General features: G+C 46.8%; 1 protein-coding gene across 1 annotated transcript in view; it reads left to right on the forward strand.

Annotated features, from left to right (window-relative positions):
- Positions 1 to 501: 501 nt before the first annotated feature.
- The window catches only part of Apcdd1 (APC down-regulated 1), a 31,382-nt gene continuing 14,735 nt past the window's right edge, over positions 502 to 17,148 (forward strand). The window contains exons 1-3 of the mRNA XM_021214811.1: positions 502 to 902; positions 11,785 to 11,968; positions 14,800 to 15,331. Coding sequence (XP_021070470.1) covers positions 845 to 902; positions 11,785 to 11,968; positions 14,800 to 15,331 — 774 coding nt within the window. The 5' untranslated portion in view covers positions 502 to 844. The remainder of the gene's footprint in view (positions 903 to 11,784; positions 11,969 to 14,799; positions 15,332 to 17,148) is intronic.

A 17,148-nucleotide genomic window follows, 5' to 3' on the forward strand; every position in this document is an offset into this window, starting at 1 on the left:
TAGCTGATATCACACTAAAAGCCTAAGTCCTAAAGACCCTCACCGCTCCCTTGTAAATGACTTCTGCAAATGGAGAGGAAGAGTCCAGGGCTGTACAGGTTTAAGACTGCGAGGATGAATGGAATAGAAGGTAGCACACGCTGTAATTGCCTGGCCCAAGGGTCTGAGTTTTCAAGAGTGAGCAGTCGCGGAGGAGAAGAACAGAAAAGGGGGTGAAGATATGAAGATGCGCCCAGGCAGACGGGAAAGGCGGGCCTTTGAGGGAGAAGGGGGGAGAAGACCAAAGAGCAGGAGCCCTGGAGGAAGTGGGAGAGTAGGAGGAGATAGCAAGGAGGAGGAGGGGGAGGAGAGGCACAGAGCTCTCAAGCACAAGGGCGGGCTAGGAGAGCGGGGAGAAGGGGCTGGACTTAAGGCGTGGCCTCAGCGACACTCCGCCCCTCCCCGGCCCCGCCTCCGAGCCGCCCGCGGCGCTCTGCAAATATGAGGAGAGTCTGCCGCGGCGGCAGCAGCGGCCACTGTACCTCCGAGCTGTGCGCGCCACGGCCGGGGCGGGCCTCGGGACTGGGGCTGGGAGCCAAGGGGCCGGGGCGGGACGCGGAGAGGCTGGGCTGCGGTTCTGAGTCCCGCGCGGATAGGGGCCGGACGGAGCCGGGGGAGCGCGCGCCCCGCAGTCCCGCGCTGCGCCCGCCGGGGATGGGGCGCGCCGCTGCCTGAGGCCGGGCCTGGCGGGCGCCCGCCGGGGGCTGCGGCTGAGAAGCCGAGCGCGCCCGGCACTGGAGTGGCCAGCGCGCGCGCTCGGAGGGGACGGAGACGGACTCCAGCGAGGCCCGGAAGGAGCCCGGAGATGTCCCGTGTGCGCCGCCTTCTGCTTGGATACCTGTTCCCAGCCCTCCTGTTGCATGGTGAGTTCGGGGATGGATGGGTGAATGGGGACCGTTCCGGTCCTCCCATTGCCCCGACGACGACGTCAGGAGTCGCGCCCGGTCGCTGGGTGCACAGTGTGCCCGTTTGCCCTTTCCGGCCGGTGGGTGCGCAGAGCCCCTTCCCCCAGCGGCACCCACAGTGGATTTTGCCGCTGCAGTGTTCTTTCTGGAATGATGCGAACCTCTCCTAGATACTTTTCATCTCTCACATCCGTAGCTGCACAGCCGAGGGAAAGCTTTTTATCCACTCTGAGGGCCTTTCCAGCTGTAAACTGTCACAGAATCGCAGGCTTTGCCGTCCGCTTTCCACCGGTGTCAGAGCGCAGCAGGGGCTCTCGGTGAGGTCCTGTCCTTTATGAGACTGTAAAGAGAAAGCTGTGATGGTTTACAGGGAGGACACGTCTCGCGGGTGTTTGTCTGCCGTCTGAGGACCAGTGTTTGTAGTCTGCCTGCACCCTAGCTCCGCATTGAATCTTAGTGACTGAAGGAGCTGGATGCCCCGATCCCTCACGCTGGTGTGGGTTCAACTTTTTCCTGGGCTACTGCTTGCTCTGGTTCTCCAGGCTGCAGAACCACAGACATCTGCTCTGGAAAGGGGTTCTAGAAATTGCACCGTACAAAATAAGACAATCGCATTGGGGTGGACAAAGCATGTTTGATGACAGGTGGTTGTTGATACTTGTGGTAGGCAATGGTGTGTTCCTTCTGTTGTCCAGGGCAATAGTCAGACATCTGACGTTTCAGCTTCATGGCTCTCCTTCCTTAACATCCACTGAAACCATCCGAACCTGCAGCTGGCCTATTGGGGAACAGCTCCCCACCCCCACCCCCACCCTGTGCCTCAGAGAATGAAGAGAAGGGAACTGCAGGCTTCTGGGGGTGCTGTTTTCTTTGTAGTCTTTGGGACAGCTTTCGAAGTTCCCCCAGGCTTTGTGGACCTGCCTGAGCAATTGATTGCCAAGGTGCACACTGAGCCCCGGCCATCGCAACATCTTAAAAGTCAGAATGGAAGGCTTGCAGTTCCAGGGCAAAGAGAGAGAATGTATAATTATAGGGTTGGACTTCTAGGCCCATCTGCTTAGAATTACAGAGCAGTTTTAATCTTTGGCTGAAACATGAAACAAATCAGAGCCAATGAGCAGATCAAACAGCAGCTGCCACACACACAAGAAAAAAGAGAGGATGAAACAGGGAAAATTACCCCTGGTTGAAAAAAACAAAAACTGTTACAATGTCTGCTGTGGGTGGAGGGGGAGCATGCAGATAGTAGTGCTGTCAAATAGTTATTTAAAAGTTTCATATCCATAGACTGTTTTGCACAAAATCATTACCAGTTGGGCTTCAGGGACCATCTTCACAAATGTACCATGGCTCTACTCTGAGCCTTTTGCTGCCTCTTGAGAAACGGGATGTTCAGTATGCCTACTTAGCAATCCAACTGAGATAGGAGTGGCTGGCCTGTATATGCAAGTATATCGTTTGGTCAGTGTGGCCAGAAATCTCCCACACTGAAGTCAGGAGTCTGTGATTACTCCATGAGATCTGGGGAAGTCTCCCCACTGGTGCCAGGAGAAGAAGACAGAGGGAGTAGCTGCAAGAGGCAGTCTGGTCTGCAAGTAGGAACGGGGCCAGAGAGCATGCATGCGTGTTTATGAAAAGAACTTCAGATAAAAAGGGAGGTTTAAGAGCTTAATTGGACAACCTGGATAAACTTTCACAGAGTAATGCAACTTCACATCGAGTTTGCAGTGATGCAATTATTAAAACAGAAGTCACCCAAAGATCTATCAACTTGGATCCAAGAGGGAGTTGTGGGATCTGCTGCAAGAAGATGCCAGCAAGATCTTGCTGAAAGGACACTGATATAGCTATCTCTGTGAGGCTATGCCAATGCCTGGCAAATATAGAAGTAGATGCCCACAGTCATCTATAGGATAGAACACAGAGACCCCAATGAAGGAGCTAGAGAAATTACCCAAGGAACTGAAGGGGTCTGCAACCCTATAGGTGAAACAACAATATGAACTAATCAGTACCCCCAGAGCTCGTGTCTCTAGCTGCATATATAGCAGAAGATGGCCTAGTCAGCCATCGTTGGGAAGAGATGCCCCTTGGTCTTGCAAACTTTATATGCCCCATACAGGGGAACGCCAGGGCCAGGAAATGGGAGTGGGTGGGCAGGGGAGCAGGGTAGGGGGAGGGTATAGGGGACATTCGGGATAGCATTTGAAATGTAAATGAAGAAAATACCTAATAAAATAAGTTTAAAAAAAAAAAAAGAAAGAAAACACAAGTTTCAAATGTGCATGGTCTAAGAAAAATTGGCCATAACTGGTAAGGATAGCAGAAAGCATTAGAAGGGGTTTGAAATCCTTCCCTGCCACAATTTCTATCTGATTAGAGCATTTTAACAGAAAATGGGTATTAATCAACTTAACCCCAGAGAGTGGCTTGATGAGTTGCCCCATTTAAGAGATAGGGGTTTTATAGGCTTCTAAACCATCCTGTGGCAAAAGCTAGAGCCCGCTCAATTATTTCAATAGAAGACACAAGTTATCCTAGAACAGATTAATGATTTCTTTCCTGCTCTGTAGGCATTTGATTCGCTAATCATTTGACTATTTGTGATAGCAGTTTTGTAGATAAAAGGAAGGGTCATGTGGTTCCAAATGTGCATGTAGCAACTTAAATACATTTCAGACTGCCCATCTAGAAGATCTGCTGCATGGACAAGTAAGGTTAAAGAGGAAATCACAGAAAGGCTTTCTGAAGGACCTGGAGGAGGATGCTGGTTGGCAGTGCCATTATGTATGGGATCCAGTCTTTGTTCAGTTCTGTAGCCACTTTGATTTCAATTCATTGGAAGTCACAAGTCACATGCACACACCCCAACCCCTATCTGTGAGCAAATGTGTTCTCACAGGACCTCAGGCTTTCTTGCTTTTATTCTCTTATAGAACTGTGGATGCAGCGGCTCGAGACCCAAGTTCAAAGTGTGATGCACAGGCGTGTGCCTGTCACGTTGCTTTCCTCCCCCTCAGATTCTGCAAACAACTGCACTTCTTAATCCAAATAAAACCCCCTGAGTGTCACAAAGGTACACAGCTGGCAGCTATCCATTATCACTGCCTTCTCTGCTTCACGGAGAAGGCGCTTACGTTCACATGTCAAATTTTAAAACTCATTCAGCTCTCGACACAGATATGCAGGAGGTGTGGAGAATATGGGGGGTGGGGGCGGGGGTGGGAGCTACACTGACCTTACAACCAGCACATTTCTGTAGCGGAGCAGATGTTGGGGGAAAGTTGTTTCTCAAACACTGTTTACATTTGTAGAACCCTTTGACTTTTCAGAGAAGTGGAGACCTTTTCAGTCCTTCCCTTTGATGTGGCTTTATTCCATCAGATGCTTAGGAGCTGAGGACATGGCTCAGTTAGTAAAGAGCTTGCCTGAAAGTAGCAGGACCTGAATCGATCTTCAGAACCCACATAAGTATATTTGTCATCCCAGTGCTGGTGAGGTAGAAGCAGACATATCCCTGATCAGCCAGGCTAGCCTGCTTCAATAGTGGGCCAATGAGAGAGACTGTTTGGGATAGACATGAGAGAGAGAGAGAGAGAGAGAGAGAGAGAGAGAGAGAGAGAGAGAGAGAGAGAGAGAGAGAGAGAGAGATGGTAGTATCTGAGGCTTGACACCTGAGGTTATTTTCTGGCTTCCACACACAGGAATATACCCATATGAGCCTACACACAGAAGACAGACAGACAGACAGACAGACGCACACACACACACACACACACACACACACACACACACACACATACAGGGAGGGAGAGTGAGAAGGAGGGAGGAGGGGAGAGACTTAAAAACTGCCAATTGCCAAATCAGTGCTTAACCAACAAATTTCAAGAAAACATTGAAATGGAGAGCAGTAGAGATCTTCAAAATGGCATTTTCCTGACAATCGCCTTTGTAACCAAGAAAACATTTACTTCCCCATTGCTTTTCCCTCTTTGTCATCAAATGGAATCTTGATCATAGTTTGTTTGTACACAGTAAGGGGCAAGGACCTTGGACAGATGTCAGATGTTCTCTTGTTAACTAGATGGGCTTGCATCCTATGTGGCTGAGCAGTCCTGTGATTATGTATGATGTGACCATGTAGCTGCATACTGTTGAGGGACACATGAAGACTGACACAGTCAAGAGGAAACATGAACCATGTCAGAGCAGGGATAGGAGCTGGCATCCTGGGGGTTGATGGGTAGAGGCTCCGAGCACACAGAGCAGGTGTGCCTGAGCTGAAGGACCTGGAGGTAACTTCAGGAAGACACCTGCCACCGTCTGGCAGGACTGCATGCTACCGTGTCATGATTGTGTAGTTGCAGGCTACTGCTGAGTTCTCCCCAGCTTCAGAGTGACTCCCTCTGGAAAGTAGAATGGTTTTACCTAAGTATGAGAAAGGAAGGATCCTTATGAGAAATCACTAAGTGTATTCTGTTCTGTGAGTGCTCTCTGATTTGATTCGTCCAGCTAGCCATTTGTTCAAAAACATTTATGTGCAGGTCCACTGCCAGTGTGTGTCACTGCTTACTGCCGGGCTGATGAGGGAGCTTTCCCTTTTCTTTAGAATCCTAAAGAGTATCTAGTAGTAATGAAGAAATGACTCTGAGAACCTCAGGCCCAGGAGGGAGGCCAACTGTGGGTCATTGTACTAGTTGGCGTTCAGAAATCCCACATATGTAACACACACACACACACACATACACACACACACACACAAATATCACACATAAACACACACCATACACAGCACAAAGATCATATCACACACAGATACATAGAGACACACATACCACATATGCATATATGGTATAGATATCGTAAGTATGCTATACCACAAAAATTACACACAAACACCTACATACATCACAAACATCACACACAAGCATGTATTAAAACAAATATCAAATATATGCCATATTGATATATTATACACAGTACATATATGTGTGCTGTATGAACATATATCACATATATGTGATATATAACACATAGACACAGAGGACTTGTCCATCTCAGTTCAGCCCTTATCCAGTCCAAAGGCCTTGGCAGGTATTAAAATATGCCCACTAAAATCAAACATAGCCAGAAATTTCAAAATGTTTTGTTTTATTAATTTCTATAAAGGGTAAATATTTTCTGTAGGAAGGTTTACAGACAGTATAAGCAGTCCTTTTAGTTTTTGTTTGCCGCTGGACAGAAACTTGGAGCTAAAACCAAGAGTGTGGTATGCACCAGGGCCCACATGGTGTTTAGCCCTGGTACCATCTGCAGTACACAAGTTCTTACTCCAGGACCTAGGAGCTATGCTGGGGCTTATCTCCCTGTATCCACTTCAAAGCATGCTTTACAGTAATGACTGCTCATTTAATTGGGCAAGACGATTTCATGGGTAAGTAATTACCTGTAGTTAAGCTCGTCAGTCTCATTTTCTATATCATCACTAATGCTGACTTGAGATACCATACCCCTCTGATTATTGAGGAACATACATTATGGAAAGTAGGGAAAGCTGCAAAATGAGTTGAGAAAGGGATCCTTCAGAACCCTCTGCCCAGAGAAAATATTGCTAATGTATTAATATCACATGTATTTACTTTTTAAAATTAAAATTTAAACATTAGCATATAACTCTAGAGACTGGCCTGACTAAAGTTTATTTCAGACCCAAGTATGTGCTTGAAAGGTATTGTTTTCCAGTGAATGTTGCATTGTGTTATTTATAAACATGCCTAAGAAGAATTTTCTTCCCAGTATGTCTATATAGGCATGTGGAAACCAGAATCTGCAGATAAATTGAGTTCTTAAAATATTGAAAAATCAAGGATCTAGCCCCATATACTTTTCATAAGTCAACAATGATCTTTGTATATGAAAGAACCCGATGCATCGTTGTTATTTAGATCTTTGTTGAGTAAATGAATGTTGGCTCTCAGAAGCTGAGCGACCACTTCCTCCCCCCTTCTGTCTCTTCAAGGGTCGTCTTTAGTTTCTCCATAGCCTGGCTTGCTCCTGAGAGCACTGTGGGTCTCGGGTAGGGGGAGATGTGTGGGTGACAGTGGACATTCCAGTTTCATCTCTCCCCATGAAAGATCTCTTAAGTACCACCTTCCAAGAGTGTAACCTGTGCTTTCAAGTGATATAAGACCTGGGCACTTCAACGTCTATTATTTGGAGCACAAACTTCAGTATAAGTCAACCTTGTGCTTCATCTTATCCAAACAAACTTGGGTTTTCTTTGCTGTTGTTGGGTATGCTACTGTCTGAGTAGCAGACTGCTGGGTGTTGGTGGATAAGATCATAGCAAAATCTAGGATTCCCGAGTGCGGTAATTCACCTCCCTGCTTAGGGGCATGTCACTCATGCATCTATCCCTGTGCACACAGTCCATACGGAACCCCAGGGTCTGTGTAATATTCAGAACTTGGTAACCTGTAAATGCTTAACCTCACAGAACTTAATTTTTTTTTCAATAAGTGAACAATTTCCTGCTAGGCTTTTACATTACTCTTCCCTCACATTCCCACCCTTTTGCCATAATGATTTTATTTGGGTCCAAGCCATGCTTGAGATCATTTTCTGGAGAAGTCGTGTGATAACTTATTCAGAGTTGCCCTGGACTGGGAACAGTGATAGGCGCTTCCCTGTCAATGGGTGCTATGGACAACTGTTCATAAATTTACCTCAGACTGTCCCTGTGCCTAAGTGGTAATAGCAGTTGACAAAATGAGGCAATGTTTCTCAAAAATTGAATTGTCAAGTGTTGTGTGACTACAGAGTCCCCTGGGTTGACCAGAAGTCTAAGGCTGGGCTGCTTGATTGGCACACCAAGGCAATGCCTTGAAAAAGAAGTGTAAGAATGTTGGCTTTAGCTTCTCCCCAAAATGAAATTGGTACCTCAAATAAGCTTACAATCCCTAGACATCAAACAGAATTAGCACTTAAAAGAAGGCCATCCATATGTTTTTATATCGGCCAAAAAACAAAAAACAAAAACCCAGAGATGTTTTTATCCACCTGTAAAGAGAAAGAAGACAAAAACCAGTACTATACTTAAGACATAATATGCTCTTCAAGGGTTCATTTGTAGAAACCTGTGTAATGACGTCAGATAGTGGAACCTTGAAAAGGTGAAGCCCAAGCCAGGCTGTGTTGGTACATGCCAGTAATCAGTTTCTTAAAACCTCAAAAGGCCAAGGCCAAGGAGAGCTACAGAGTGAGTTCAAGGCCACCCCAGGCAACTTAGTGAGACGCTGTAAAAAGGGCTGAGGATGTGGATACGGCTCAGGAGTGAAGGGCTTGCTTAGCTTGTGTAAAGCTCTAGGCTTGTTCAAGTCCCACTACAGCTCCTCTTCCCCCTAAACTGGGGCCCAGTGGGAAGTGATTAGATCACTGGAGACATTGCCCTTGGGGAGAATTAACATGATCTCAGGGAACAAGTGGCTCTAACAGATCTGTGGCCCCTACCTGCGTCTGAGTGTCCTCCTATCACAGTGCCATGAAGCATGCTGGGACCCAGCACAGTGGGAGGAGTCACAGCCCCCAGCAGAGCCAAGCAAAAGTCAAGGCCACACTTTGTATTCGAAAATAAACTTAATTTAAAAAAAAAAATTCTAGCCTCAGCTAGCTTCCTCTAACCATAGGAAATAAATGAAGACAATTATTAACACATAAACTCACTATCACACCTGTTGAGTTGTCTCCATCTGCTGGTCATGTGTTCCCTGGCTGAAGTGGCTGCCTCACCAGGTTGCTAGGTTGTGTTCATGACCAAGAGCCACATCCTAGGTTGGTGTTTGTCTCCTACTTTCCAGTGATTTCCATAATGAATTTTATTTCTCTTGCCACCTGCTAAGAACTCAAGTCTAACTTTCCTTCCCTGTTGTGGTTCCATTCTTTTGAATGGCCCATGGAGATACTACCCATCACTCCTGCCTCTGCCTTCCAGGGCCTGGCTGTATTCCCAGAGTCCTCCTTAGTCATCTCTACCCATTTCCTATCCAGACTTCTAAGTCAACAACACTTACCTTCATTCATATTTGTTATGTCCTGCCTCTAAAATGCACACATTGTTGATCAGTATTTGTCAAGCTGAGCAGAACTTGCAATCAAATGCTTGATGCTATATCTTCTTCTTTGGAATCATTGTAGAATGCAGGCTGCCAGCCCCAGCCTTTATTCTCTTCTTGTTCAGAATCATTAGTAGATTGCTGGCTGCCAGCCCCACTCTTTGCTTTCTTCTTCAGAATCATAAAATGTTGTCTGACAGCCCAAGCTTAATTCTGGGTACTTCGTTCTCCTCAGAGCTCAGAGGGAGGCCAGCTCTGGACCACCATTATTTTAACTGTTTGTTAGGAGAGACTTTTGGAGATTGGCATAAAAGTGTCATTATTGAATAGTGTTAGCAGTGCATGAAAGGCACTGTGCTAAATTAGACCCTGCCCAAGAGGAGTGGGCCTCATTACACATAAGTGGGCTGAAGCTCAGAGAGGCTGAATAATTTGTGTGAGTCTGTCAGCCTAAGTGTGTTTCACGAACCACAAGATGGTGTTCTCCCTTTTTTCTGCTTTAAGATCTCTATCTGTGGTGAGTGGTTTTATGGATGGGGGTCATAGTTCCTTTGGTTTGTAAGTAGTAGTAAAGAAGAGTGGTGTGCTCTGCCACTGAGCTAAAGTCCTGACGCTGCTCTTGACTGTGGCAACTTGGACACAATTGCTCCTCATGTCTCTGAACTTGTTTCCTGCATGGGTATCTTGTACTCCTTTTTTTGAGGTTAGTTAAGGTAGACTGGATTTGAAAATCAAAAGAGTAAACTATTGACCCAGCACGGATGCCTTCTGTCCATCGCCAACTGGTGATGACTCTGAGCCTGCAGAAGAAAACTATTGTGAAGGGTAAATGGGTCTTCCAACAGAGCCAGGGGTGTTAATTTGTCCTCAGTGGGGCAAATATTTATTATGGAAAGCATAACTGCAATGCCATAGTTTCTCACCCAGCATGTGTTGGTGGTATGAACATGAGTATACCCACAAAAACGTGAAGCTGTTTGTGTTTTGTGACCAAGACACGTGAAGAGCAAACATTTGCCACCAAAGGCCAGAAGAATTGCCAACTCTCCTTGAACAGATAAACGCCAAAGCCATCTGAGGCTGCTGTGAATGATGCGCGGGCATTGTTAAAGCATTATGTCATGGTTAGAGCCTTGTGTTTTGTTGCCGGTAATAAAATAACGATGTGTCTCAGACAGACACCATGGAAGTCTTGAGTTGAATAAAATCCTGTTAGCAGCAAATCCAGTTTCAAACTCAAGCAGCCTGGCTGGGGCAACTTCAGCCCCATCCCTTGAGCTTTTAAGATCCAAGAGTAAAATCAATCAATCAATCAATCTAGGAGTTTGTACATCAAGCTTTAGAACACAACTTGGTCATCCCTGAGATACTAGCGTCGTTATTGAATGCCTAGAGTCACATTTCAAGTAGAATCCGCTCCTGTTCTCTCATGCCTGAGGTCTTTAATTAAAGTCTATTAGAAGTTAGTCACATTATAATTGACTATATTATTGATCCACCAGATAGCGAGTTGTGTGACATTTTGTTTTTTGATTGCCTGACAAGGAATGGGCTCAATTACTGTCATCAGGATAATTATAGCTGTTGGGATTGGAAGAGGGACGGTGAATGGCACTTTTGTCCCCTGTATTAGTTCAGAACCACATGAAAGATCAGTGGTAGATGATCAGACAAATAGGTATTAAATATTAAATGATCAGAGTTGTGCTAAATGCTGCATGAGAGCAGGGCATATGGTGTAGATGATGTCCATCACAGAGTTGCCAGTAGTTCACTCCTGACTTGCCCTGGCCCAGTGTCAACACAGCTGAACAACAGGGGAAGGGCCCTTTGTCGCGAGCGACAGAGGGAGCCATGAGAGGTCATATTCAGAGACATATATCTTCTAACTGCTAGGACTGTACACCGACAACCCATTCCGTCCTCTCGGTGTTTGAGACACAGGGAGTAGATACCTGAATATGAGCATCCCACAGGATCTAGGGTGACTCCCACAATGCCCTTGATGACAACTGTAGGACTTCATTACTTAAAAGGCCCTACCGTCTCTTAACATCACATCTGGAAGCCAAGATTCTAATTCATAAACCCTTAGATAAACCATAACAAGGGCATCCATCTGGAGACTGTGGTGGCCAGGAATTATGAGACTCGGTGCAAGCACATGGGAAGCCAGCCAAGGGGCAGGTCCCAGCCAGGAATTGAGAACTGTCTTCTGGCCACTTCTCTTTCCACATCCTCCAGGCTATGTTTTCAACACTGTTGATCTCTTTGCTCTTGTTATTCCTAACCTAAATATGTCAGTGTGTGAAGGTCCCCTTCTTGATATCCCCTTTCCCTCCTCTTTCTTCAACTCCGCCTCTTCTTTTTCATGTACTTCTAGAACATGCCTCTCTGAACTGATCCGGTGAGGTCCATTCAGGGCTCTACCACACAGGTGTTTGTGCATATGTAAAAAACCTAGGTAAATGTACCTGAACCCTGGCTTTGCAAAGAACCAGCTGGGTGGCCCCAAGCAAGCTAGGTTCTGATTCTAGCAGGCCTCCCTTTCTACCTGGGAAGTGATCTCGCAGGCCCAGTGCACAGCCTGGTGGAGTGGGCATGCTTTTCCCACGGCACTCACTGCCAGTTGCAGACAGAACGGTCTGCCTGACTCACACCAGGGACAGTTGAGTTGCTTACTTTCTGCTCTTGTTTTTTTGTTTTGTTTTGTTTTGTTTTTTTTCCAGGGCTGGGAGAGGGCTCTGCCCTCCTTCATCCAGACAGCAGATCACACCCTCGGTCCTTAGAGAAAAGCGCCTGGAGGGCTTTCAAGGAGTCACAGTGTCATCACATGCTCAAGCATCTCCACAATGGTGCGCGGATCACGGTGCAGATGCCCCCGACCATCGAGGGCCACTGGGTGTCCACAGGGTAAGAGCTGGATTTGAGACAGGAAGTGCAGAGAGAGCAACCTGGGAAGCAGGGTCTGAGGAAGACCCTCTGATGGGTTTAGGTGCTAGCTTTTCAGTGAGAGAACCCGGCAGCTCTTGGAAATTCTGGTCGGTTATGCAAGCAGAACTTAGAGCTGCAGAAATCTTACTCCGCAGCAGCAGTAGTATCATAGCACTGCTAACTACACGTTGTGAGTGAATGGATCCTTGTTTACTGAACTCTGTGGGACCACTCCTGTATAAAGAGAAACCATTAGCAAGTGAAATTAAGCGTCTGCATTTCACCAACCCTGCAACACGGCTGTAAAGCTTCTGATGGTCTAAATATTCTCGCCATGTTCTGGTAACCTAATCTACTGTTTCAGGGCACAAGAGTAAGTTAAGAGCTGCCTTTACTAGCCAGTTCTTAGATTCTTTTCTGTGCTGTGAAGCTGAGATTTATCCTAGTTTGAGCTCTGGCTTATCTTCCATTAGAGCTTTTAAAAATAGCCTAGAGGCGGATCAGCGATTTTCTTTCTACCCATTAAATTGTTGAGCATTAACAAGACTAACTGGGATCTGATGACGTCTCCCTATGCACAGTCCCTGAGATATGGAGAGCAGCCCCCAGAGACCTTCTGGGAATAACTCAACACATATGGACATAAGACAAAATAAATCCTATAAAATGATGAAGCTGATTTTTTTTTTCCCCTAAAAATGGGTCTCTTAAAGTGACTGGGATAAACTCTTTGCAGATACATTGTAAATGCAAAATTATAACTTGAAGATGGTCATTTATTAGGTGGCTGCTATGTGGCCAGCAGTTGTGTATATTTTGTGTATATAGCTCAAACAGACTTGGTCTGTATTGTCAGAGATGTTGCAGGGGATCAGGGGCTCAATGACAGTAGAAGGAGAGAGTGAGAGAGACTTGCGTTAGAGTCAGGATAGGCTCTGAAAGTCTACTTTCTTCCTGCAGGAAGAGTCATCTATGTAGAGAAAGTAGCAAAGTTAGGGCTGGATAGAGAATGGGCATGGCTTGATCATCCAGGAGACCCCACTGATCGCAGCCCTGCAACCCAGCTCCCTGTGTGCAAGGTGGCTCTGAGCTTCTTGCCATCTTGAAGATTAGGTCTTTTTTGTTGTTGCTGTTATGATTGTTAATTTAGAATAGACTTCTTGTTGATGATGGTTTGACTTTGTTTTGTGGGTTTGGTTTGGTTTGGTTTGGCTTGGTTTTGAGACAGCGTTTCATTGTGTTACCCTTGAACTAGCTAAATGTTTCTCCTGCTTAATTAAGCCTCCGAGATAGCAGCACTACAGGTATGTGCCACTGTGTCCAGCTTACGGATACTCTAATCTAAGAAAACTTGGAAGTACTGCTTAAAATAGGATCCAGATTTATTAAAGGACCCTGCAGCAGTTTTGAGCAAATACACAGGGGCAACCGTAGGCTGGGAGTGACCCTTGAGAGATGCGCACACTTCTGGCCAGAGCCGATGGTGGCTCGATTCCAAAGGAGACATGGCTGGGTCTGAGATGCACCGAGTTCAGGAGGCAGAGCCCACACACTGTTGATGTTGAAATTAAAAGCAGTAGATCAAAAGAAAAAAAAATGGAAAAAGGAGAGCTCTTCCCACCTCCACTAGTCTCTGTCACTGATCATGCTCAACTCTAGTCCCTTTGGGTCAAAAGCCTAGGGTGGGCCTTTGCCCCTTTCTTCTGCCTTCGATGACCAGTGCTCAAAGGACTAGCTATGTGTTTTGCATCCACAAGGCATTATTTAACATTAACAACTGTATTTACATAACACAAGGTACCCATATTAATTAGTAATCCCCCAGCAGTCTGCCAACTAAAAGTCCACCTTGTTGTCAGTTTGGGGAAGCACCTGTGCTTTGGATGGCATCCCGGTTGCTTGATTTAAAACAGCTCAGAGTTAGTTGTTCATGAGCAGAAGGAGAATTCTGATGAGCCAAGAGTCCTAACTGGAAAGACCAGGGTCTCAAAAGCTTTTCGGACAAACTCTAGGCAGTGATTCAAGAGTCCCTGCCTCCACTGGTACAGGCTCTGCTGTGTTCATATGGATTGGTGACAAATCATGTGAGACTGTTCCTGAGCCTGTCCAGCCATTTTGCTCCATAGGACCCAGTCACGGGTTTCTGGCTTGGGAGACTAGCATTTATCTAAGGGCAGTTCCTCCTTGTCAGTCAACACAAACCAAAGGAATCCTGGCCTCTTATTATGTTAACTTTGCTTCCATTTAACAGCCTCTTAATGTTTTTCCCACTGAGAGGATAAAACGTTTCAGTAGATAGAAGGCCTGACTTCCATTTCTGCCAAGATTCCATTTCAGAACAAAGGACATCTCGTACCAGCCTAGACAAGGTCCCTGATTTGAAGGATTCATGGGTCTAGTTGTTCTGTATCTACCAGGTGGGTGTTCCTGGTACAGGACAGCAGCACACTATTCCCTCTTATCCAGAGAGAGGGAGCTCTCCTAAAGGGGCCCCTGCTTCTCCTCACATACAATGAGTGAAAATCTTTTAGAATAGAGTAGTTACGGTCAGTTACTAAAGCTGCATTACCTAGATTTACGGTCAGACTCATGTGATCTTGTACATGTCTCCTCATCTTCTGCCTCGGTCCCCTCAGAGATGGATGGTAGTCATACACAGTACCTAGGCTACTGTGAAGATTCAATAAAGTGACATTTGTAAAGGACATAGAAGACATTGTTCTTCTTACTGCCATGACTTTCCACGTCCTCGCTGTCTTCCACACGCCGTTGGATTTATCTAGCTCTTCCCCTGTTCTTGTCTTCAACAGCTGTGAAGTGAGGTCGGGTCCGGAGTTCATCACAAGGTCTTACAGATTCTACAACAATAACACCTTCAAGGCCTACCAGTTTTACTATGGCAGCAACCGCTGTACAAACCCCACCTACACCCTCATCATCCGAGGCAAGATCCGGCTTCGTCAGGCGTCCTGGATCATCCGTGGGGGCACCGAAGCTGACTACCAGCTTCACGGCGTCCAAGTCATCTGCCACACAGAGGCAGTCGCTGAACAACTCAGCCGACTGGTGAACCGAACTTGCCCAGGCTTCCTGGCCCCTGGCGGTTCCTGGGTACAGGACGTAGCCTATGACCTGTGGCAGGAGGAGAGTAACCATGAGTGTACCAAGGCTATAAACTTTGCCATGCACGAGCTGCAGCTCATCCGTGTGGAGAAGCAATATCCCCACCACAGCCTGGACCACCTGGTAGAGGAGCTCTTCCTGGGTGACATCCACACTGACGCTACCCAGAGGGTGTTCTACCGGCCGTCCAGTTACCAGCCTCCCCTGCAGAATGCCAAGGTACTCACCTAGCCACAGAACACTGCAGAGTCTGTATCTCCTTAACTAAGTAAATAGGTGGCCCATTGGGCCTGTCAGAGAGATCCTGGGGAACCTGAGAAATGTAGGGTTCCACCTCATAGAGGAAGTGTTTCTAGAAGGCAAAGGGGGAAGCCTGGAAGGCTGGGAAGGGACATGGAGCTGGGAGCTCAGGGCTGCCACCCCCCGTGGTTCATGTTCTCAGGCATAGTTGTGATGTCCAACAACAACAACTCCAACATCCCAGAAGCTCTGTACAGCCCAGAGGACAGCATGAGGGTCATGAGGGGTACCATGACCATCATGCTGGGAAAGACCCCCATCAGCAGCATACCCCAACATTGGAGAAGGTAGGACAAACAGTGGGAAGGGACACTGGCATGCTGTCCCATAGGACCTTAGACTTCCTTGTGATCATTTACCTGTTCCTGCTTCCAGGTTGCCAGTGGCTTCCTGAGACACGATATCGTTACCCTGTGAGGTTCTTGGGTCAGGGGCCTTTGTTATACACTTGGTGAATTCCATTGCCAACAGTTGAACCGAATCTCTTTCTTCAGAACTCCATCTTCCCTCTTTATTAAATGACTGCAATTAGAAGGGGGACGGAGGAGGGCAGGAAGCAATTAAATCGTATAATTCTCATTATTTGAGTTATGTTCTGGTAGTATTTGGAATTCACAAGACATTTCCTCCCCCATGCTCCAGATCATGTCAGTTGATGTGGTTCTGGGCTTGGGCAAGCAGACAGATTCAAGCCTGTAGGAGCAGTCAGGGGATTTTTCTCTATAGTGTCCACCAGCCCTGCTAGTTGGCCTTGGCGGACCATAGGTAAGAACAGTGGGTCTGGCTGACTTTTCTTCATTAATTTAAGTCTTCTTTATAGGTCCCTCTGAGTTTACTCATCACTAATCAAGCGCCTCAGGTACTTCTCTAATGAAGATGGTACAGGGCTGCCTATCTTTCCATCTGCCGTTGTACGCTCATGTAAAGGAACTTTACCAAATAATCATCTTTGTTAAAACTATGAAAATTATGTCCTGTGTGCAAGATGGTGCCTCGTGGAGGCCGAGAGTGCACAAGTCCGTACACGCCTGGACTGCCTGGGGTGATGGTGCACTGCTGTAGGCAGCTTACCAGCAGGACCGGCAGGGCTCCTGGAGCTTCCTTTCCCACATGGAGGAGGAGGAGGAGAAAGGTCACTTGTGCTCTGTCCTTAATGTTCAGAAGCACCAAGAAGCAAGGGAAGCTGTGGTACCCAAGGAAAGCTTGGTATCCTCTTACTGTGATGGGCAAGGGGCCTAAAGCGCCATCGCTTCATGACGTAGGAACTGCTTAACAGGGTGCTGCCTGCTTCTGGGGTCATGGTTCTAGACCAGGCCTTCAGTAGATCTTTTAGAAAAGCAGGTAAGGACTGCTGTCTTCCATTTCTGTTCTGAGTACCGACTGGCAGGTAGCGCCATCTCTATTCTGCAGTGAGCTTCACAGATGCATGCCATCTTGCTTCGAATTGGATTGCAAATGGAGGAAAGGAGAGGGGGATTTCACACCTACATGTGAGGTGTCCTTTGAGTAAAGACTGACTGACTGACTTCATGTGGTCTGGGTTGTCCACCAAAACCCCCTTAGCCAGGGACACGCCCGTTCTGTCACTCCAAACCGTTATGGAAATCTGCCAAGCAGGCAGGGTCATTGTCATGCCCTACACCCATTCCAGCGAGTAGAAAAACAGCTGTATGCCTACTGTGTTGGCTCATGCACTCAAGAGGCTGAGGCAGAATCGCTGAGAGGCATGCCTGGGC

Source organism: Mus pahari, chromosome 15 (genome assembly GCF_900095145.1).
Source record: "Mus pahari chromosome 15, PAHARI_EIJ_v1.1, whole genome shotgun sequence".
NCBI lineage: Eukaryota > Metazoa > Chordata > Mammalia > Rodentia > Muridae > Mus > Mus pahari.